This window comes from Agelaius tricolor, unplaced genomic scaffold (genome assembly GCF_023055355.1).
Source record: "Agelaius tricolor isolate 1412-34295 unplaced genomic scaffold, bAgeTri1.0.p SCAF_4, whole genome shotgun sequence".
NCBI classification, from domain to species: domain Eukaryota; kingdom Metazoa; phylum Chordata; class Aves; order Passeriformes; family Icteridae; genus Agelaius; species Agelaius tricolor.
In genome coordinates, this window is record NW_027269264.1 from 56,018,492 (window position 1) to 56,041,262 (window position 22,771).

A 22,771-nucleotide genomic window follows, 5' to 3' on the forward strand; every position below is an offset into this window, starting at 1 on the left:
ATTAACCTTTTCTCCAAGCTTTTTCTTGTTGGAAGTTCTTGGATAGACATTCTGATTGATTTAGGATTTGCTGAAAGGGAAATAAACCAAAGCCACACCTAGCTACACTGGTCAGTTTGGCTGAGCGGCACGGGAGTGGCGCAGGCCCCACCTCAGCTGCAGCCCTGACCCCCTCCCCACCCATCCCAACAAATTCCTTGCTCTCTTGTGGAAGCAGGAGGATGGGAGGGGACACTGCACTGCTCTGACATCTTGGTACTCCCTCATCCTCAGCAGAGGTAAAGGATTCAGGGGTTACACAAGCCTTGTACTTCACTGGCACTGCAGGAAAAGCACACACACCAGGGCTTGTGACAATTCAGGCTGAAGTGTCTTCAGCTTGCACTGTTGCTGTCATGGCTCTGGAAGGTATGAAGAACACAACCCTGCCTCAGCTCCAATTACTGCCTGCTACATGGGGCACAGTAATTTACAAAATTGCAGCTGTACTTTATTACACCCTGAGTGGTTTAGAGCACATCCTAAGGGCACTTGTCCTCACTTCACTTTCCTGATGTACATGAAAGATGTTCTCACCCCCTCAGCCAGGTCCAGCCACACTCGAGTTTGACATTAAGAGCACAAACGACATTAAGAGCACAAACAGCATTTTCAGCAGAGACCAGTTTCAAACTTTTATTCAGAATTATTCTTGGAACCTCTTTCTACACTCTAGTTACAGGTCAAGTCGACGTGCAATGGTGATGCAGAAAGCACTGATCTGCTGCAGGCCATCAAGAAAAATTTTGTAACAAGCATGGTTTTATTGGAAATAAATCATGCTAAAAACTGATCCTTAACAGGTACAAAATATTAAACTGATAAGAAAAAAGAAAAGAAAGATTGGGGCACTATTAAGACCAACATGTGAACTCAAGACTGCGTGAAAAATCATACAAAAAAGGCAATAAGGAACAGTAATGCAGCATTAAAGGTAGGGGTACAGAGCAGACAAAAATTACAAAACATCCTGTTTCAATATACCTCATCCATGTACTTGGTTCAAATACTGTAACAGTACTGGAAGGCAAAAAGCACCAGACATCCAACTAAGGAGGTAAGAAAAAAGGAACAAAAACTTAGCAAAAAAGTAAGATCTGGTCATTAGGGAAGGAATGATCTCAAATACAGTTACCGAACAGAAACGCAACACTTGAGAAAGCTGTTATTTCAGCATACATAGACAATACCATTATTCCAGCTCCATGGAAATGACTTAGTTTTCCTAGTCTGTAACCTCTTCCACATACAGTACTGCTGAGGTTATCCCCAGGTGTGTGTGGGCAGACACCGCGTACACACTAACAAAGCAGCACGGTCATCAGAGGAGTAAAACGGGGAAATTGTTCCCTTTGAAGTAGAAAAGCAACAATCAGGAGGCAAGGAAATGTGGGGCAAAGCATCATTAAGCCCTAAACACACAATTCAAAAATAGGTGGGTACACTGTGCAGCTATGGCTTCTATTTCCTAAAAAGCCAAGCCTCCCTTACAGTCCACATGGAATACAACAGCTGCTGAGGAGAGAGAAACCATAATTAGGAAATCCTAGAAAACACTCCTGCACTGGAGGAAGTCTTTCCTATTTCATCTGCTTACAGCTGCCACAGAAAGCAGCTGTACATTCCACGGTATACCAGGAGTTTTTGGTGGTGGCAAGGTGTCCCAATTATAACATGGCAGCACAGAGACTGTGTGATGCAGGGTTTGCATAGATAGTCTGTCCCCTTCCAAGCTGAAAGAACATAAAGAGGAAGAGGTCACAGCTTAGGCTCTTGTAGCATTTGGAACATGAAACTAGGAAAAAAAACCCCAACAACTCCATTTATAGAGGCTTCCTGTATGTCCCCAGGTAAGGGGGAGGTGGGGAACAAGACATAAAACACATGTCATGGCTATTCAAAGCTTCATTCTCTTAATGAAGTTTATTACAGGCCCCAGTGAAAATATTACAAATTCACTAATTCCTACACTTCCGCACCTTTTTCCTAACTGCTGTTCTAGAGCAAGTAAGTGCTTTTCTTTATTAAAAAAAACATCATTTGTTTTTACATTATTGCTGTATTTTACAACAAAATTAAAAAGCACTTATGGAATCCACACAACAGAAAGTCAGTATCCCCAGAACAAACTAAGAGCTTGAACATGTATTCTCAAAAGGGCCTTTTCTATACCATCTATTCAACAAGCAGGAGAAAGAAAAACAAAAAGCCCAACCAAGAACCATCCTATCTTCTGAGCATCAGCGAAATTCACCCCACTCTCCCAGGAGGGAAATCCTTTCACAATAAATATCAGCGTGAGCTCCGAGGTGCTGGAATTCCAGGTGGGGGGGTGGGGGGGGAGAAGAAGAGCAGCAGCAGCTGTGTGCAATGCCTGCGGGGTCCGTGCTGCCCCGAGGGTCAGTCCAGGGAGATGATGTCGGGCGCGCTGCCGCCGCTGCTGGTGATGACGCCGGCCTCGGCCCGGCCCGAGGAGCTAACTTGCGTGCTGCTCTCGTGGTGGCTGGTAGAGGTGATGATGCTGCCAGGCGTGCTGCTTGTTAAGGTTGAGGTGAGACTATCCAAAAACATAGGAGGACAGTACTGCTTGAAACAAACAATGAAGAGTGAAGAGACTAACTGCGCGAGGGAAATGTACGCTCTCAAGATACATCTTCCCCACGCAACAGGACCACAGTGAGAACCGGAGTTCTGCAGAGCAGTGACCAAGCGGGGATGGCAGCCACCAGCCTCCTCCCTCACCTCCCCCTTTTTGTTCTCCAGAATGGTTAGGGCTGGAAGAACCCCAAAACTCATCTCATCCCATCCCCTGCCATGGGTAGGGACACCTTCCACTAGCCCAGGTTGCTCCAAGCTCTGCCCAGCCTGGACAATTCCAGGGATGGGGCAGCCACAGCTGCCCTGTGCAGCCTATGCCAGGGCCTCAAATACACTCTGGGTGCATTCAAGTGAGTGCTGAGCACGTATTTATTTTAAAAAGGAAACTATCAGTAAAGAATGAGTTTCCAGGCCTGGATTCATCATGGAAATGCTAAACTCAGTTTTGTTTAGTGCATATTTATTACTAGCTCTTGCTAGGTTTTCCTAGACTTTGGTTAGGTCTAAGCAAGTGAACCACAAACACAGTTTGGATGATGGCACCCTGACAATTATTGGAGCACAACATCACAAAAATCAGGCTTGGAAATTAGCCCCACAAGAGATCAGAAACATACCTGTGAATCAACTGGGATTAGCGAAAGAAAATCCAGACCTAGGAAGAAGAGAAGGATGATAAGTAGACAAGTCTCTCCTTTATTCACACACAACAAATTTAAAGATTTTTTTTTTGGTGGTTGTAGAACAGATTTTGCAATTCATACAGACTTTCTAAATGGAATATACCACTGTGACACCACTCTCAACGACTACTTCAGGCAGCAGCAAAACGAATTATCTAGTACAGGTGGCTCTTTTTAATAATGAGGATGACATAATGATGTATTATTCACTGAATACTGCAGTGTGGTTCAATGTGGTTGCTTAGATGGAGGTTGCCATTTGGAGCTGTTGGTTCATTAATGCAAGTTTCACTGCATATTGTACCTGACTTGGCCAAACTGGGACATGAAGAGTGTCATCACATTAAAGATGCTGGAATGAAGTAAAGTCACAACATGCACAAGTCCAAAAACAAGCAGCAGGTCTCTTCCTCCACCCACGGGCAGCCAATAAGGAAACATTTCTAATATCATCCCCGTTTTGTGTCTAGACAAATAAAAGGAATGAAGAAGAGGAAACTACAAGTAGTTCAATGTATATCCTCCAAGACCAGTGACAACTAGTGTCCATCTTAAACACCATTTGCGTGTAAGCATTTAGGGCAAGATGTTTAGAATTATAAAACCAATAAGAAATTACCAAATTTTTTGGTTGTTTTTTTTTTTTTTCTAAATATTGGCCTTGTGTTTGCTATGTCAACAGAAAGAAATGATATACTCCCTCCCTCTCCCATCACCTCCAAATCTCTTCTGGCCTGTGACATCTCTCCTCCTCTTCTCCATTAGAGAAAAATTTTGAAGGAGATTTAAAAAGTCAGCTGCATTTACAGAACTGACAGCTTCTTTTGTCTGTGCAAGTTCTAGAACTTCAGTTGGTAAGAGCTGAACAACAGTTCTAGACTTCTGTTCTCTCAGCTTATTCTCCTATCCAATTTGGGAAGACAACTGATTTCTTAACAAGGGAGAAGTGGAGGGAGGGAGCAGTAAGGGAGCCAAAATGGACAGAGAAACAAGGGGAATGATATCCATCTCATTACCAAACTGGTGCTGAAAGAAGAGGAAAAAACCCAGAGATGTTGCAGGGGAGGAATGGAGACAGGCAATGGAGCAGGGAAAGGGAAGTACAGGAGGCCAAAGTGACACCTGTCACCACAAGTCACCACTTCCTGGGCTCTGGGTTTGTTACAGCCGGCCAAGAGAACCCCCAGAGTCCCTTTACACATTGTTCTTTTCAAGGAGCCAGGATAGAAAACAATCAGTATCCCCACCTTTTGTCTGATATTTAGCAGCAGTGTTGAAGAATACATCATAGGCATTTAGGGTATGTCTAGGTAAAGAAAGTCAATAGAGGTCAGCTCACAGATTGTAGCTCACCTTAACCTTTTTCATACAGTCTAGACAGAGCACCACTACAATCAGCTAGCAGAGTAACTACACTGAGGGCTGGGATGAGTTAGCACCCTCACACCTCTAGTAACTAAAACAAGCAACTACTCTCCCTCACATCTACAAACACGTAACTACCAGATGTTTACACAAAGTCTGGCTGAGCACAGCAAGAGCAGTTTCTGGCTGCCGTGCTCAAGTGCCAGTTTGTACCCCAAAAGCAGTGCTTGTCACATCACTGCTGCAAAATGCAATCTGAAAATGGGCAGACAGCCTGTACTAGGCTTGTCCAGACATCCCATCAGTGCCATACTGCATATAGACTTGTTCCATTAAAAACAAAATCAAAGAGTTAATAAATTCTTCCAATTTCTACCCACCCCATAAATTAATACTGTTGTCAGAAACATACATGAAAAACACTCAGCACCTACCTGGCAAGTCTGATGAAATACTGGATATTGGTGGGTGATGGAATGGTACTGGGTAGTCTGTTAATGAAGGAGGAATAGCAGCAGCATCGACCGTCGTCACACTGGGCACTCTGGCAGTAGATGGCTGATACATGAGAACCCTGTTTCAAACAGCATGGGAAATTACAAACAACCTGGCTGTTAGATGCACAAGGGAAACCAGGCACTGCTGTGCACTCTCATTCACAAGTCACCGTGTGACAACACAACTACAGTGTGGCTACTCACTACACAGTACTCCACTCTAATTTCCTTTTTCATAACAGTCTTCATAATAACATGACCGTATCTCGGCTCTCAACAGCAGCTGTGACATAAGAGCAAGTTGGCATTAAAACAAAGTACAGTGCTGGAGTCATTGGCAACATCAAAGACAAAGGGGTGTCTGTGAGCACCCACAGAGGGATGTAAAAGTGACCAGAGCCAGGAGGAGAGTGTTCCATTTGGTTTCTCCACAGAACTGCTGCTCAGTGCCCACCTGTTACATCAAGGGCACAACTGACCATTATCCTGCCCCACAGGATGACACAGATTGCACAGGTAGGAGTTAAATATACATCTGTATTTACTCACAGCCTCCAGTTCAGCCCTCAAGGAGCATGTTACAACCCTTCTGCTTCCCCTCATGCTGCCTGATCTCTTGGCAGCATCGTTACAAACACTGCCACAGGTGCCCAGGCACCAACCACGTGCACAGAACAGTTCATGAACCAAGTCAGGTGGAAACACACAGAATTCTGCTCCCAGATGCTCTGCATCGCTCCCTCCAGCCTTTAGTGTTACTCACTCATCTTCCTTCCCACACTCTCCTACCTGTTAACCTACTTCTGATGTCAGAACCTTGGATTTCAGACCCTCCCTTCTCAGGCGCCTCTCACACTTCAGCCTGTATTGTTGCTTCCTTTAAGAAGACACCCCAGTTTTCCCAAAACTAGCACTCAGACAACACTGTTTAAAGGAGATAAGCTATATTCCAAAAGCCTCACTTTAATCTGAATTTGAAGAATAAAAATATGCCATATCCATAACCAAAAAACAAGGAAAATACATGGGTAATAGAGAGAAAAGAAGTCAGTCCTCCTACAATTACAGTTGCAGGTAGCCATCTCAAACATAGGAGCACGGAAGGAAGTCTTGGTGCCTTCTGAAACTTCATTAAGAGATGTATTTGTAGCTACACTTTCTTGTAAAAGTGAGGAAGAGTCTCTTGCAGAAGGACTCCTCCACAATCCTCACAAAAAAGCAACAGCATTGCAGCATCACTGCTGAAAGTGGTTGAAGATGACCAACTACTTGCTCACCAAGGACCACACAGACATTCCTGTGGACTAGAGACTCACCACACCTGCTCATTACTTCTGAAACAGAAGGGGAACCTTCAAAACAGAAGGGGATTTGGTTTATTATTAATATTATTATTTTAGTACAGGTCATAAGCCACTACACAGAGAGACAGAGACACACACCTCATGCAGGCAGCACAGCAGTAACTGATGAGCCAGTACTGAAAGCTGAGCTTGGAGCAGTGAGTGCTGGTGAGCCTGACCAGTGGCCCTCACTCCCTGCAGGTCTGGGGTGCCCCATGGGCCAAGAGCAGAAACATGGGAGCCACAAGCAGCACCCGAGCTGAGGTGCACAAACCAGGACAGACAGAAGGCTGGACAGACAGAAGGGCACAGCAGCAGAGAAGCTGGTCAAGCCTGGTGCCAAAGTCAGGCCTGACTACAAAGATGGAGGAGTTGCCAGAGGACTTGGGAAGTCACTGGTTGTGCTAATCAAAGTGCAGGACTGACTGATGACCACAGCCAACAACAGCATCCAAGACATTCCAGAATTTAACAGAGAGATGGAGGAAAAGCTCATCTTGATTCAAAACAGCAAAGTGGCTCCCTTCCAAGACTGACAGGATGGATGAAACACACAACACAGTCTCGTTCCCTGGGCACCAGAGCAGATTAGATAGAGGATACAGCAGACAGCAAGAGAAAAGCCTTTAAGATGACACTAACGCAGCAAGAATGCATGAAGTTCCTCCACTTGGCATAAGCTACTTTCTCAGGAGAACACTGCCCACTAGCTTAGTCAGATCCCTTTTCTAAGGAGAAATGTCTCTGCAAACACAGCAACAGTCAGCGCAAAAAAGAAGTTCTTTTGTGAAGTGAAAATCTATTTAATAGCGTTTTGCCTGTACAAAGTTACTGCATCAATACAACCTTCTACAGGAGAGTCCTAGACATTCTCCTCTAAAAGCACAGAGCTCGATTCCAAGTACATTTCTCTACAGATCAGTTTAGCTGAGACATTACAGAGTAACAACTAACTTTAAAATTGACAAACCCTTTGGTTGGGCTCCCGTGTATTTCAGACATAAATATGCACTTCCTTTTGGCTGGAGGATCTTCTTCTTCATCAGAAGAGCTTTCCACTGTCAAGTCGATAACATCAACCTTCTTCTTGTTTACCTCACTGGCCACTGTCACGGAACATGGTTTGCTAACAACACTGGAGCCTGAAGAAGAAAATAAAACACCATTGTTCTCCAAAAGATGGTGATGTCAGCAGTTTCTATTTGCAAGAGAACCGGGAACCCAGATCCTGTATACTAGATCACTTTCCTGGCCATTACAATTAATATTTGCCCCAGTACCTGCTTTATGACTCTTCTGTGTCACATTGGGACTGTTAAAGAACAAACTTTTGTTTTCACTTATCATTTGAAGGATGTAAAACAAAAGCAACCTTTCATTTTCTTAACTGCTATTATAAAGAGCAAAGACAAAGACCAAAAATGCACTCTTAGAGATACAGCTCTTTCTTTTCTAGCTTAAATTACAGGAAGATTAGTAGTAGTAAGCCCTCCACAAAACAAACACCAACATCCACACGCATTATCCAAGCTAAAACTAAGTCTCCAAGATTTTGTGCTGGTTTGTAACCAGTACCCAGATGTACATACTTTCTATTTTGGTGCACTGTGGACTTGACACTTTCACAGCTTCCTTCTTTGGCCTCATGGGGCACCAGGAGCCATCTTCCTGGAATTTGATCTCATCCACATCAGAACATTCGTTAAGGATTTCCATAAAGAGGCTAAAAAAATAAAGTTTCAATTTTGATTCTAAGTGACATTTTTATTCTAAGTGAAAAGGAGACACAGATAAAAAGATAATTATGATCACCTTCTACCCACTGTGTCTCCTTTCCCCCTAGTTCCTCTTTATCTGAAAGGCTGTAATTACAGCCTTTGCAGATATCAGAAAGTAAGATTATCCCAACCCATTCATAATTCACTCCAACACTACTGCAATGCACAGATTTCCATTCTGAAGCAGAATACATCACCTCTTGAACCAAGTCAGGCAATTGTTATGAGTTAGAAGTTACATTTTGAAGTTAACACCTTTCAGGGATAGAGACATCTAAAAGGAAGACCTGTCCTTTTATGTTGCATTTATATTTATCCAGAAGAAATACACTGATACTCGGGAGTTTGATAGTGCACTTAGGACATAAACTTACATAGGTCATTATGGGAAGAGAAACTAATGGAATCTAATGGTTCCTCCAGTCTGAAGTATTTTGACCAAAAATAGTATTAAATGGCTAACTTCAAGTCACAAAAGTAGCTACTGAGTACATAATGAAAGATTTTAAGTAATTGTGTGATCTGCAAAGCCAGTCTCTTACCCATCTAGTATTAGGCTCTCGTAAGCTGCCTTTTTGTCACAGACAGGGCAGATCCAGGTAGGCTTCTTCTCATTCATTTGAAGATAAAGAGCAGCATCAAAACATTGCAGGTGTGTGCAGGTCACAGCCCGGCACGGGATTGTCAGTCTCATTTTTCCCAGCTGCAGGAGATGCATTTAAAGGGTGTCAGAACAGAAGACAGAGAAACAGGCCTGAATGGTTAACAATGAATGCAGAGGCACTTGGTGAAACAACTCTTGCTGCTCACTATAGAAGTGCCTGGGGCTAAGGGTGCTGTAAGTAAATCCACCCCATCACAGCACCCACACAGTGCTCCTAAAGGAAAAATTAAGCCCTGCTCCAAGGCCTCAACACACTGAGAACAGTCAGAAACACTTCTAATGGACCTGAAACAACATTATTTGGAAGACTTCATTTTAATTAAACAATCAACTGAAGTTGATTCTTCTGTAATTTTCTTTTAACCCAGTATTTCAGGTGTTTTCCTGAGCTCCAGGACTTGCTACACTCTGACCAGTTTCTTCCTGGGAAGAGAGCCTCCAAGGCAGCATTACCTTGTTATAAGGTGATCGCCTGTTTTTTTGCTTGCTTCGGTATCTGCAGTATAGGCAAAGCCACCAAGATGAGGAGATAAGAGGTTTTAATTATCACTCCATCCTTTAATTATTCTGTCAGCCTGCCTGATTAGCCTCAGCATGTCAATATAGGAGATTAATCCCTCTACTGGCCTCACTGTACACAAGCAGCAGCTTGACTCAGTGCGTCACAGCTGAGGCATCCAGTCCTAAACCACAGCTGGGTTACTGCTGCTTCTCCCCACTATTTTATCTTAGCTTGCTAATAAAATATAAAACAAGTGAGGTTTCTAAAGCAAGGCCTTTGAAAAGCAGCCCAATTCTGCACTACAGATGAAAATATGAATGTTATCTGGAAATTTCCAGCCATACTTACAGGACACATCAGAGAGACCCGCAGACTGGTTGTGGCAATCTCACTATCAGGATCTGCAGTTAGTTTTTCTTTAACTATTAAAATAAATACAGAAGTTATACATAGAGGTCATTATATCAAATGCTAACCTTGATTCAGCAGTACATGCACTTTTTTTTCAGCTATCTAAAAATATTAATCTAGGAAACTAGTTCATAAACAACAACAGTTTCACTACTTATAAGCAAGTAGCAAATGTCTGAACATCTGATGTTGATGTTTGACTGCAAATGCAGTAAAACCACACAGAGCAAACTCAACCCAACATGTCAAGAGATAAATAAACCATTATGAGTGAGTGAGGTACAGGTGAAGAGAACTCAGGACATCTAGCTGCACCTCACAGCCCAGCACAGTAAGGAGTGCTTGTGGCATTCCCATAACCACATTTCAGATGGGATCTCTTGGTATGCTCCCTAAAAACCCCCACTGAAAAAGAGTGTGATGCCTCACCAACAGCCAAGTTGTCAAACCCTGGGCATGGCTTTATTCTCAAAATACAGGAAATTTATTCTGTATTACCAGTTCTAGTTTTAAAGAGCCAGTAACCACCCTCCAAAAGTACAGACAGGCAAGGTGATTACTTACTTAGTGCTCTGGAATGATCAGGATTTCTGATACCTTTCATTTTTAACCTCTGCAAAAGCATAGCTGAGGTGAGCTGGCGAACCAGATACACAGACATGGAGTAATTCTACAAAAAAGAAGGATTAAAGATTAAATGTTGATTTCATATAATACTCCCACGATGACAACAGATGACTATTTACACTAGTTGTAGCATATAGTAAAACAAAAATGTGACTTTTTTGCTTAATCAGTAATTATTAAGAGCATTGACAGACAACTTCAATTCTGTGGAGGTCCAACATTCTGCCAAAATTCTCTGGCCAGTCAGGTCTAATTATCCTACTCCAATTATGACTGAACTAAAAGGTAATTTCACAACCAAGAGACAATCTGAGTTCTCCTCCTGGAAAGATCCTATGTGACACATTTCATACATGTAATCTTTTAAGAATTTCTCACATTTTGTCTCCTTTATCTTCCCCTTTTTTTCCAGTGTCAGTGGGGAGCTCAAAGAATTATGTGACAAAAGATAAATGGTCTTTATGGTATAAACAACAGCTTCAGATGGCACAGAGCTGCCCCAGTTTCTTTGTACCTTTTCTTTAGCTTGTTCTGTACTCCTAAGCCCAGCCTTGTTACACCATGTCTGTTCCACTGAGCCTGGCCCTGTTCCCTAGCATTTTCTACTCCTCCCTAACTCACACCACTTGTCAGCTTCTTTTGTTCACTGTTCGCTCCCACTTCTAGGTCACTAATGAAAAGTCTGCAAGCCCCAGTGCTGCAGGATAATAATGGTTTCATCCGTGACCTCGTATTTCCACTGCCTGTCAGCCATCTTCCTATGGCTCCTGCACTGCCTGGGTGCTACACAGGAACTTCAAACAACTCCTACAGCCCTGCTCCTCCTTTACCACCTACAGGAAAACCAGCTCTTACCTAGAGCAGCAGATAAAGCATTCTAATTGCACATGAAACCACTAAGAAACCTAGAATTTTGGTTTTTTCCTTAAAGAATGACCAACTGTTGCCTTACAGAGAGGATTCTACAGGCTCAAGTCTGCCCAGCACTGAGGGGTTTATGCCCCCTTGGCTCAGCAGCCCTCCAGTATCAGCCCAGTCCATGCCAACAAGCCCTTTTGTGACACCCCATGCTGTTCCCCAGGGTCTCACTGAGGATGAAAAGCAGCAAATTCTGGCATCAGCACTAAACCATACAACTCACTTCACCTCTCAGGCCAAGGGGAGGATGTCCAAGCATTCCGAGTCATCTGCTTCCATCAGAGTATATTTTGGCAATACAGGGAGTAAAGCTAGCAGGCCCCAGCATGAGAGGCCAAGACCACACAGAGGACTGGAGCCATTTTAAGATTCTGTGCTTGGACTGGGAAGCAATGGCTCAGATCTTTGTCTCCATCCCTGTTCTAGAAAATCATCCTTTGATGTCAGCACTGCCCTTCGTTTATTTTTTGAACATTACCTTTCAATCCTATTTCTTTTTAAAATTTTAATATAAAAGCTTATGCTGGAGTCTCTTTGAAATATGTGGTATTTTTAGTCCAGAGAATCTGATTTTGAATAAAACCTCGTAGAGAAAACTACTTTGATAACTGCATCCAGAATTAACACAAGCAGTCACAGATAAGGAATAAATAGTTCTTGACTTGACAACAGCTGAAAGGGTGCTGCAACAGTTATTTAAACCTAGGATGGAGTCAAAAAGTCCTTGCACTCTCCTTCTCTTTCCTTAATAAATCGACAGGGGGATTTACTATTCACACCACAAAAAGAGTTTGTCATTTTTGACATGCATTTCAGGCAAACTCTAAAAGCAGACTTTTGAATGTGAAGCCTGTAAGACTATCTTTCCATCTGTATGTAAATCCCACATGTGTTACTGAAAACTACTACAGTTCTAGAGCAAACTTTGTTTCCTGGCACTGATAATAAGCTCAGCCATCTAACAAAAAACACTTTGCAGCCACATCAGGCAGCAGGGGAGCAGGAATGCTCAAATAGGCTATTTAGATGACTTCCCACATCCTACAGAACATGCAGGTTACCTTTCCAATTTCAGAAGCCCAAGAGATGGAAATCTGGTTTGGCACTGCTGATGACAGCCTAACTAGAGAAGTGATATTCAAGGGACGCCCAGGTCGCTTCTGCTCAATTCCATTTTTTGGTGGTGGAGCATATCCCTGTGGAAAAAAAGGACAATGGATGTGTTACCCAGTCGCCCCAGTGTACTCTGAAACTGCTGATACATACTTGTTAGCTTTAAACAAACCGATGAGAAGCAGGCAAGCTTAGAGGCTGTCTAGGCTGGAGAGCAAAGCCAGCATTTATTCTGAGAAATATCAGACTTTCACAGTAGATCACCAGAGACAAAGACAGTTGTAAGGCATTTGTTGTTTTAAAAGGGTTTTACAGAAGCACTGGAAACGTGAAAGAGAACACAGTTTGGGTCCAGGTAAGTTCACTGGAAGAGTAAAATGTCATGTGGATGTTCTGTCCTCTTTCTCCCCACGCCCTACTGGAACAGAGTGAAACATCACAAGGACACAGCCTTAGTGACAAACAGAGCAAGTAATGAAGACTAAACTCAAGTGTTTCACACACTGAAAACACTTCACTGGTTAAGAAACAATTACTTCTTGTTCCAAGAGCTCCACATCACCTCAGTGACTACTTTGCCTTATTAGCTACTGGCCCCATTAGCAACAGGTGTCACCTGTCCTCTGCCAAGGTCCCTAGGTCCCTGAGGAAGGCTGCACATGGATTACCAGCTGTATTTAAGAGATCATGGAATCAGAGAGGTTTGGGGTGGAAGTGACCTTAAAGATCATCCAGTTCCAACGCCCTCGCCACACAATAAGCCTGCAGCTTATTCCTCTCACCCTGCATCTGTCACGGTGACAACAAGCCAGTCTGACAGAGCCACCCTGAGAACCCCTGCTCTGAGCTCACAGCCAGCCTGCAGCCTCTCATCTCAAACTCATCCTGCACATGAAGGATGCCTGCAAGTGCAGCTCGGCCTCTTGCACAGGCAGTACTGATGCATTTCCAGACAGTGCTGTTTTAAACAAAAAACTCACCCAGAAAGGATATGCTGGGAAAAAAAGTAAGTATTTCTTTAACCAGAGAAATACACACACATTCACAACCTAGTGCTTGGTGAAGGAGTTACTTTGAAAGATGCTAAGTCTGGAAATAAAAACAATAATAATAATAAAAAATATTTTTATATCTATTTATATGTACATATATACATACATATATATATAAACAGTCTCTTCTACTCACTAGCCCAGTATGCCACAAGGGCTTTATTCCAGAACACAGAGGCAACAGACATATGGGAACTGATGACAATTTCACATTTAAAACACAGAATTACTTCAGAAGAGAGTGAATGCAAGTTCTCTTACATTTCCCTTTTTTTTTTTCCAGAGACAGACTCTGCAGTGCACATGATTTGTTTCAGCAAAGCTTTTAGTGTTTTCTTCCACAGAGCTTATTCTTGAGAACAGATTCACTCTCATACTCCTACAACAATTTGGAACCTTCTCCTCCTGTCCTTTTGGGAGCTTTCTGCTTGCCTCCTAACCAACATGGCCTGGCACTGTTTAGGCAGGCTGCCCACTCTAGTGGCAATATTATTGGGGTCTTGAAGTCTTCCATGGTTCTTCAGAGAACCACACTACTCAAGGCAGGTATCATCTGCTACAGCAAGGAAATTAATCAGGAGAAAGCATAACTGCTCATTTATCTGGTTTTTCCCAGTGACACAGATGCAGGATACAAGGAAACATGATGTTCACATAAACACAATCCCATGCAGTACTGGCACACAGGCAGCACTGCTGTGAAGCTTCTGGTAAGGATTGCAAGCAAGGAGATGACCAAGAATAATTTACAGACTAAGAATAATTTAAAGAATAGGTTTTTTTTTCTGCAGAGGTGTGAACTGCCCTACCAGGCAAAGACAGAAGTTCACTTATGCACTGTGCAGGTGGGCAAAAAGAGCTGGCATCAGAGGTTAACTAACACTACTGCCATGGAAAACAGTGGTCTTTGAGGCAAAGAAGTTACCTTACACTTCCTGCAACAGAAAGGAAGTGCCCAGTGATGCAGAGAGAAAAAAAGTCTGCAGAAGCACTCAGACTGAGACTCTATTTGTCATTCAGCTCATAGTGAATGAGGAGAGGAAGTTGCCAAGGCAATAGTGATTTATTCATTTTCCCAGCTAAGGTTCAGCTGAACAGATTAAAAAATCATCTTATGTGCAGGAAGAACCTAGAGGATTTAAGTCTCAAGCTAAGTAATAATCCAAGATTAGTAGTAGTTTCTGCTACAACTGTGACACCTTACACACAAAATGGAGAGCACAGCAGGGTGTAACCTATATTAACAAGACAGAGAATCAGCTGACACTGATGCCCAAAAGATAACATCAGACTGAATTCTTTTTTGTTGTAACCCTCAAAGTTATGACACAGAACATAACCAGCATTTGCAAAAAACACTGACCAGAAAACATGAGAAAGAAACCTTTTATAACCTGAAGACTGAAATAGGAGGAAGAGAATCTAAGGAGTCTCATTTAAGCTGAATAGAGGCAAAATTTAAAAAAGCAGTCACAGTTGCATATGGGAGGGAGGGAGGGTACAGGACAATACGTCTAACACACCAAGGTGGTGAAAAACAATCTGAAAAAGAGGTTTCACACCTTCTCTCTCCACATGATATTTTTCCAAACCCACTGAAAAAACCCACTTTCCAAACCTACTGAAAAAACCCTCTGTTCCATGACTTTTACCACACTTTATAGCCTCAAGAAGTATTTCTGAATGGGTTGTGCAAGAGTTTCTCTCTGTTCTATTGAAAGAAGAAAGAGAGAAACCCATTCCAGAAATGTTTTGAGAATGAGAGAGCTTTTCCCTTTCTGTCCATACCCAAGGCTCCAGATGACCCTATGGTGACTATGTACTAATTTCTGCAACATCAGACACTCCTGAAGTGTGACTGCCAACAGTGCTCTGATACAGTATCAGCAATGTACTAGGAACCCTAAAACGTGTCTCTTCTTCATCCCCATAATAAACTGTGCTGTAAGCAGACAGACGCAGAGCAGTGCACAAGTGGCGCACAAGAGGCTGATGCCATTGCCTCAGAACAAGAAGGAACTCAAGCCTCTCACAAATACAGGCAGCCCACACAGCAAGGGCTACCACTCTCAAATAAACTGAGTATAAGCACCTGTGAGAAGGATTCTCCATGCAGACACCAGATTGTTTTTGAATTATTTAGTTACATTAACAGCAAAAGACGAGGTATGCTGTAGGGGGCTTAGTCACATTTAGTCCGTGCAGCAGCTGTAATATGATTAACAGCAGTAATGGCCATCAGACACAGCAAATGTACAAACTCCATTCCTAACATTAGAGAAATCTGAGTGATAACAAATAGCTTGACTGTTTTGGCAAGCTAACACTACAGAAAAACACATACACACTCCACAAGTTACCAAGAAGCCACAAATACATACATACATACTTACTGGCAATGGGAACAGCTTCCCATTTACTTTAATGCACAAACTATTAGGATAATTATCCTCTTGAGGGCAGCTTGTCTCTGCTAGGCATAGCCTGTATCCATAGAAAGAGAGAGCATTATTTTCAAGTGTCCCCAGAAATATCCATCAGCCAATTAGGTTTTCAGAGAACACAGCACAAAACGTACCTGAGCTGAACTTGGACTGTATAATCTCTCCTGCCTCCAGGCAGAAAGTCCCTGTGACAAAGAGAAAGAAAAAGAGAAGTACCCACTTAGTACCCACTCATATTGCACATATTGTACCCACTTAGTACTCACTCATATTGCAGCCATACAGAGAAACAACTGACACAACTGCCCCAGCATCATTAAATTTTGCTCTTGTTTCTGTTTTATTGAGCTATGAGCACCTTACAACTGATATTTCTGTTTAACTACTCCCAATTTACACAGAACTTCAGGATCAGCATCCTCCATCAAAAGATCATAGCAACAATCAAGTAGGATGCTGCCAGGGATGAAAAAGCACCCATGATTTTTCATAATTTTACAACATCAACCCTGGGAAAAAAACAGAAAAGCAGGCTTCCATTCCTACAGCCACGAGAAATGTAGGGAAGCTTCCCACCTCTCTCAACAGTGACAATTACTCGGAACTAAGTAATTGTTAATTCTTTAACAGGGTACAATTTTCACAAAATGCACACAAATTCTGTGCACAGTTGTTCCTGAAGGAAACAGAACAGATATAAACTCAAGAGTAACTTCAGTGAGGATTATCACTCTGCATCTGCAGAATAAGTGATGCATATGGTGAACCAAAGCCTCACACTTTGTCCTGAAATTTTGTAGAGATTTACCTACACTATACCACACTCTTATTTCTTACCTGGAAATACAGATTTCTCTGACCTGCTGTGGTGTTAAAGCAAAGATAAAAAACTTCTCCTGGAACCTCTGAATACTGCTCTGTACTAGAAGAAGAAAAAAAGACACAAAAGAGGTTGAACCATGGTGATTAAAGCTGTTGATTAAAACAGGATCTGGAACAAGGCATTAAGTCACCCGAATGGTGGTTGAACTGCATGTAACTGTTAAAAAAAATGCAATGGAACAAATCTTTCATTAAACTACATTCAGATGGTTTAATATCACATTACACTTCAGTACTAAAGCAGCTTGGCAAACTGTGTTACAATCCTTTCTCCCAAAGGAGGAAGGTTCAAACAAATACACAACAAAATATTTCATTGGATACCTGACAAAAGGAAATCCATAGAGATGCCAACAACTACTGTAAGGAAACACAGGAAAAACATGTGCAGCAGAAGTTATTAATGGACAGCTGGAAAATTCACAAACAGCTACAGGTAACAAAGTCTTGGGGGAAGAAGGGAGGGACCACAACCCCTCAAGCCAGAGAAGCCAGCTAGACTTCATGTCTGGAGTTACCATTTAGTGGCATCTGACAAAAAAATAAAGAAATATGATGTTCACATTGTATCTATGAATACAACTTGTCTGTCAGTGATAGGAATTGACAGTATTTTCATATTTAAAGTCCACAGTAGGCACATGTCACTTTCCTACTTCCTTTAAAATTGAAGAGAAGTTAAAAATTTTGACCTGAAATAAAGGCAGATTAGGCATGTCCAATTTAAAATAAGCAGCAGGGAGGACAAATGAAAAAACAGCACAACTAAACCAATCAAATTTGGAAGAGCTGGACTGTCTTGTGCACTGCGACATTCAGGGGAGATTGTTTCTCTACCCAGAAAAAAGCCACACAAAAAGAAGGCAAACATTGAAAGGAACCCAGGTGGAGCAAACACACACCAATTTCCTTGAGCAATTCCAAACAGATACAGTGTGCATGTATGCACACACACATCACAGAGCACATTGGGTATTTAAGAACAGTATTTGAGCACATGTAAAAAAGACAGCAGAAGTATTTTGTTATTTAATTTGGTGTGGGTTAAAACTAAACCCCACACTTACACTTGGGCTCTCATATTAGTGCAAAGGAATACCACACTCATCCCTTCTCAAGCATGAAGCAGTGAGGTGGACTCTACTCCTAGTTCTCTGACTTAGCTGTTATTTAAAGACTTAACTCTCAAATGCACAAGGAAAATTAGTGTCACTGTGCACAAAGAGAAGTGACAATAGGCACTGTAATTACTGTTTGTTGATAAAGTTTTCTGCTTTAGGTACTGCAGAATGGCAGATGATCAGTTCATCCCTCACTGAGTTACAAGTCACAGCCTAAAAGACTTTGTGATCAGTTAAAAAATGAAATTGCTTAAGAGGATGCAAACTTATTTTATAAACATGTTACTAAATAGTTAGGGAACATTTTTTGACATGTAAAGTAAGCCAGACTGAATTTCAAGACAGAAGATGTAGCTCCAAATAATTCAAAATGTTCAAGACTGAGGCACTTGGGGAAGATAAAGCTGATTTCAGGTTATTTGGAAGACATTGTCCACTCCATATTACTTTCAGGCTGAGAAACTTTACTACTTTGAGCACAACACTGAACATTGCAGCACCAAGTGTCAATTTCAGTGCCAGATCTCAGAGCCTGCAGAATTACTGTGAGATAAGGGTAAAGTAGCAAACCAATGAACTCATTCTCTTTACCCTGTTGCAGCTTGTAAATTATTGACCCTGAAATCCTTTTTCTATTACTCCTGACAAAATTGTTCCTCATTTGCACTAAGCAGAAACTTCAGGTCCAAATCTTTCAGCCAGAAAATGGGGGTGCAGACTAGGTATTAGGAAACATTTTATTACCAAGAGGGTGGCCAAACACCAGAACAAGGCTCAAGGAAAAGCAGTCAATGCTGTAAGCTGTCAGTGTTTTAGAGGAATTTGGACAATGCCCTTAACTATTATTCTGTAACTTTCGGTCAGGCAGTTGGATGATCATAGTAGGTACCTTCCAACTGAATAAACCCGATCTTCTCTTTAATATTCAAAAGAAAGAAGACTTTAATCATGTTACTTTTATAACAGAAAACTATTTTCTGAAGTGCGGTTTTGCACTTTTGGAAAAATGGTAAAGAAAAGGAAAAGGTAAAATATATAGAAGGAGTTTCCATTTGTCCCAGCTGCAAAAACCCACTGAAATCTGGGCTCAGTATTGTCAGAAGCAAAGCTTATTTAATGAATTAAGCAAGCCGCAGAGGTATTAAACACTTACCCAGGCTCGTGGGTTTAATGAGCACGTCGAGCACATCGTAGAAAGGCAAGCTTTTCAGCTGAACATCAGGATGAACAGGTGGAATCGGAGGGGATGGCTGCTGCATCTCAAAGTGGGGCTTAGTGTCTTGGAGGAGCACGGAACTGACAGGCGAGGATGGAGACTGAGGCGTGACTGAAGTGGAAGGGAGAGGGTGAATGCCTGCGACAGCCAAGTCAGGCTCGACTGGAGAGGAGCTGCTGTCCAAGCTGAACGCTGCAGGTTTTATAGCCGACAAATCGGACAGCCCCTCAATCGTCCTTGGATACCGGCGCCTATAGAGTTCCCGGATTTTGATCTGAACTGCTGGGCTGCAGCCGCTCTTCAGTAAGTGCAGTGCCCTCATCAGGAGGTCATGTTTGCGACCACTTTTATTACGTCCAGCAAATCCCAGCAGCACTTGCAGTTCAGAAACACGAAAACTTGATACCATATTCTAAAAAGGAAAGAGAGGAAAGCACAGGTAATCCCACAGCACCCCAAGGAGGCCTTTTCAAGGCCATGGTGTGGCATCTTTCATCACTCAATCTGACAGCTTGTTACTTAGTTATGGGTACTGCCCACACCTTCACAGAACACAAAAGTACAGTTAGTTTAAAATGAAGAAACAAAGCGTCCAGGATGCAGGTTGAGCTTGCCCATGAAAGATTTGTTTCCACACTCAAACAATAGTAACAACAAAATCTTAAATTCACAGCACAAGCTGTACCACAAAGAATCTGTCTCACTTTGTGGAGCAAAATACCGAACAAAAAATCAAGTGAATCAGTATTATCACCTGTTTTCAAACACATTTTAAGCACTTCATTATTTTATTTCTTAATTTCTGAACTGTTTATTTTGAAACTCCCTTTATTTTGGACACTGTTAAAGCAAGCCTAAAGAGAGATAGGCGTATCAGATTTCATTGCTGAAAGATATGCACAGCAAGGAGGACAGTTCTTAAAAGCTACATTATGTATTGCATACTGTGGCATACAGTATAACACACAAACAACATAACTGATTCTTCAAATGTCACAAAGGACTCCCTCTCCTTTTCAGATCACATTCTGGCATCAAGCGTCACAAAGGTATCTTCAAAACAAATAATACTATTTACTTGGTTACCAGGGTTAGTTTTGGAAGACTAATTTTTTTAACTTCACAGTTCAATCCTCAGAATCCTACGGTTTGTGAAAATAGAAATTAGAAAAAAAGCCCACTATACAAAAGGAAACAATCTTGTGCTCCACTGCTACTAACAATTAACTTTGCACAGATGCATCAGCTCTCATTTTTGTGAGCAGTTTATACCTCCATTTCAGAGGTATAAAGTTGTCCAGAACACTTCTAACCAACTTCCTTCCTATTTCTTAGGGACCCTTTCATCCTAGCAAGGAGATGAAGTTTTTAAAGGTGAAAGAACACCTGCCCCCAATCTGTGTTGCTGCACCATGACAACTCCAGACTCAAGCACTGGAGATGAAGGTGCTAACAGAAGGTAGGAAACAGCAGACATCTGGGATCACATGTATTTTTAAAAACAGTTCAGAAGTGCATCTGGACTCTTACTAAAACTTTGGGCGTTGATTTCAAAAGAGACACAACTCAAAACAGTGTTTTGCCTTTACCTTCCAAGTCCTTCCAACTCTACACAGAGTTAATACTCATGTTCTGACAGATCTGATTGCAGCTGAAGTTTTAACACAATTTTTGCCCAAACACTGAGTCAGCCACCAATAAAGTCAAAATCCTCCCTGTGTCCCTGGCCTGTTCCCTATTCTCTTTTTAATATTGTGAAAATTCTTTTCGCAGTAAGACCAGTGAATTGTGTCAGATGAAAACTGAACTTAAAATCAGAAAATCATTTAGGTTGGAAAAGACCTCCAAGATAATGAAGAACAACCATTGCTCCAGCACTGCCAGGGCCACCCCTAACACACGTCCCTAAATGCCACTTCCACATTGCTTTTAAATCTTTCCAAGATGGGGACTCCCCCACTGCCCTGGGCAACTTGTGCAGGGCGGGACAACAGCTTTGGTCAAGAAATTTTTCCCATTATCAAATCTAGACCTCCCCTAGAAAAACTTGAGGCCCTTTCATCTTGTCCCATCCCTTGTTATATGAAGCACAGCCCAAGTTCCTCCAGCTCCCTCAGCCTCTCCTGGGGCTCCAGCCCCTTCCCAGCTCCGTTCCCTGCCCTGCACACGCTCCAGCCCCTCAGGGTCTCTCTTGTCCTGAGGGCCCAGAGCTGTCCCCAGCGCTGGAGGTGCCTCAGCAGGGCCGGCACAGGGACAGGCCCTGCCCTGGGGCTGTGTCACAGCCTGGCTGGGACACCATGGGTACCTTGTCCACCTGGGCACACGCTAACCCAAGTCTGGGTATGTGCAGTCCCAAGTCCAAGTCAGTGGCTATTTCTTGTGCCATTAAAATACAGCAGGAGAAATAGCCAGGACCTGCCTTCTCAAGGTCCACATTATTTATGCAAATCAAAATGACCATTTAAAACACTATGGCAGAAACCTCATCTGGCACACCCGTTCCTCATCATTGATGAGACAAGGTTATTGCACTTCAGCCCCTGATTTTCAACATTTCCAGACAGCCCATTTGGATCCAGTGACTCTTCTATCAAGAAGCTGATAGAGATATAGAGTTCTGAGCAGAGATAACACAGTGGCCTTCACACAGGTATTCCCCCAACACCCCGTCTATAAATGCACCATGGACACAGCACCCAGCAAAAAGTCATGGAGTCACTTTTTGGCTCACCCAAACTTTTGAAGAGACCAGCAGCAGATGTTACCTTCATTTCATCCCAGCAACTTCCCTCAACAACAAAACAATACAAGATGGAGAATGTTAGTTTCCACCCGGCATTCCCGTTCTACTTTTCTTGCACTCAGTCAGAGTGATGAAAAGAAAGTGTTCCAACGTTCATAAAAAATGGTTTGAAATACTGTAACAGCTTTATAGTTATGACATAAAAGAGAAACTGTGTTAAAAGATAATACTAGTATTAATGAATTTACAGAAAACTTCATGTTGCATGCTTTTGTAGATAACTGCATAAGCTTGATAGCAACGCCAGCTCCTTTATTTCAGATGCAGGCAGTAAGCATGACGCTGGATTCCATAATCACAATGCAAATGAGTAAAATAATCCTTTACACAGAGATTATGTATTGCAAAATACTGTCTACTACCCTGCCTGCTGCCTTCTGTGCATTCCTGCAAGTTAATCAAGGTGAAATGTGCAGTCAGTCACGCCTCAACACAGCTAACATTTCATACAAAAAAATTTCACAAACTAGCACTTTGTTACAAGATGGATTTCATTTTACTAGAAGACATAGCCTGGCTTCAATACCATAGTCATCAAAATTTTAAATTAACGCCCACATTAAAAATGCTTTCAAGTATGAAAAATATATACTGCTTTGTCCACCAGTGTAAAAATCTTAGACAAGCTTTAGAAAGAAGACTTGCAAAAACTGAAGTTTACAGGAGTATCTAAGCAATAGCTTTTACAACACTTCCCTCTAAGGCAACAACAAAC

General features: G+C 42.2%; 1 protein-coding gene across 9 annotated transcripts in view; it reads right to left on the bottom strand.

Annotated features, from left to right (window-relative positions):
* Positions 1 to 648: 648 nt before the first annotated feature.
* PIAS2 (protein inhibitor of activated STAT 2) overlaps positions 649 to 22,771 on the bottom strand; it is a 28,123-nt gene continuing 6,000 nt past the window's right edge. Inside the window, exons 2-15 of one of the 9 annotated variants that reach the window (XR_011679006.1) lie at positions 19,191 to 19,665; positions 16,872 to 16,956; positions 16,169 to 16,219; positions 15,984 to 16,074; positions 12,487 to 12,621; positions 10,445 to 10,550; positions 9,818 to 9,891; positions 8,846 to 9,006; positions 8,115 to 8,248; positions 7,496 to 7,667; positions 5,120 to 5,259; positions 4,568 to 4,626; positions 3,255 to 3,292; positions 2,495 to 2,596 (exon numbers count right to left, since the gene is read on the bottom strand). Coding sequence is in view for 5 of the 9 variants with exons in the window: in XM_071425818.1 (XP_071281919.1) it covers positions 2,440 to 2,625; positions 3,255 to 3,292; positions 5,120 to 5,259; positions 7,496 to 7,667; positions 8,115 to 8,248; positions 8,846 to 9,006; positions 9,818 to 9,891; positions 10,445 to 10,550; positions 12,487 to 12,621; positions 15,984 to 16,074; positions 16,169 to 16,219; positions 16,872 to 16,956; positions 19,191 to 19,665 (1,848 nt within the window). In the remaining 4 variants the exon portion in view is untranslated. The other 8 variants (XR_011679005.1, XR_011679004.1, XR_011679007.1 and 5 more) reach the window with 8 other exon arrangements.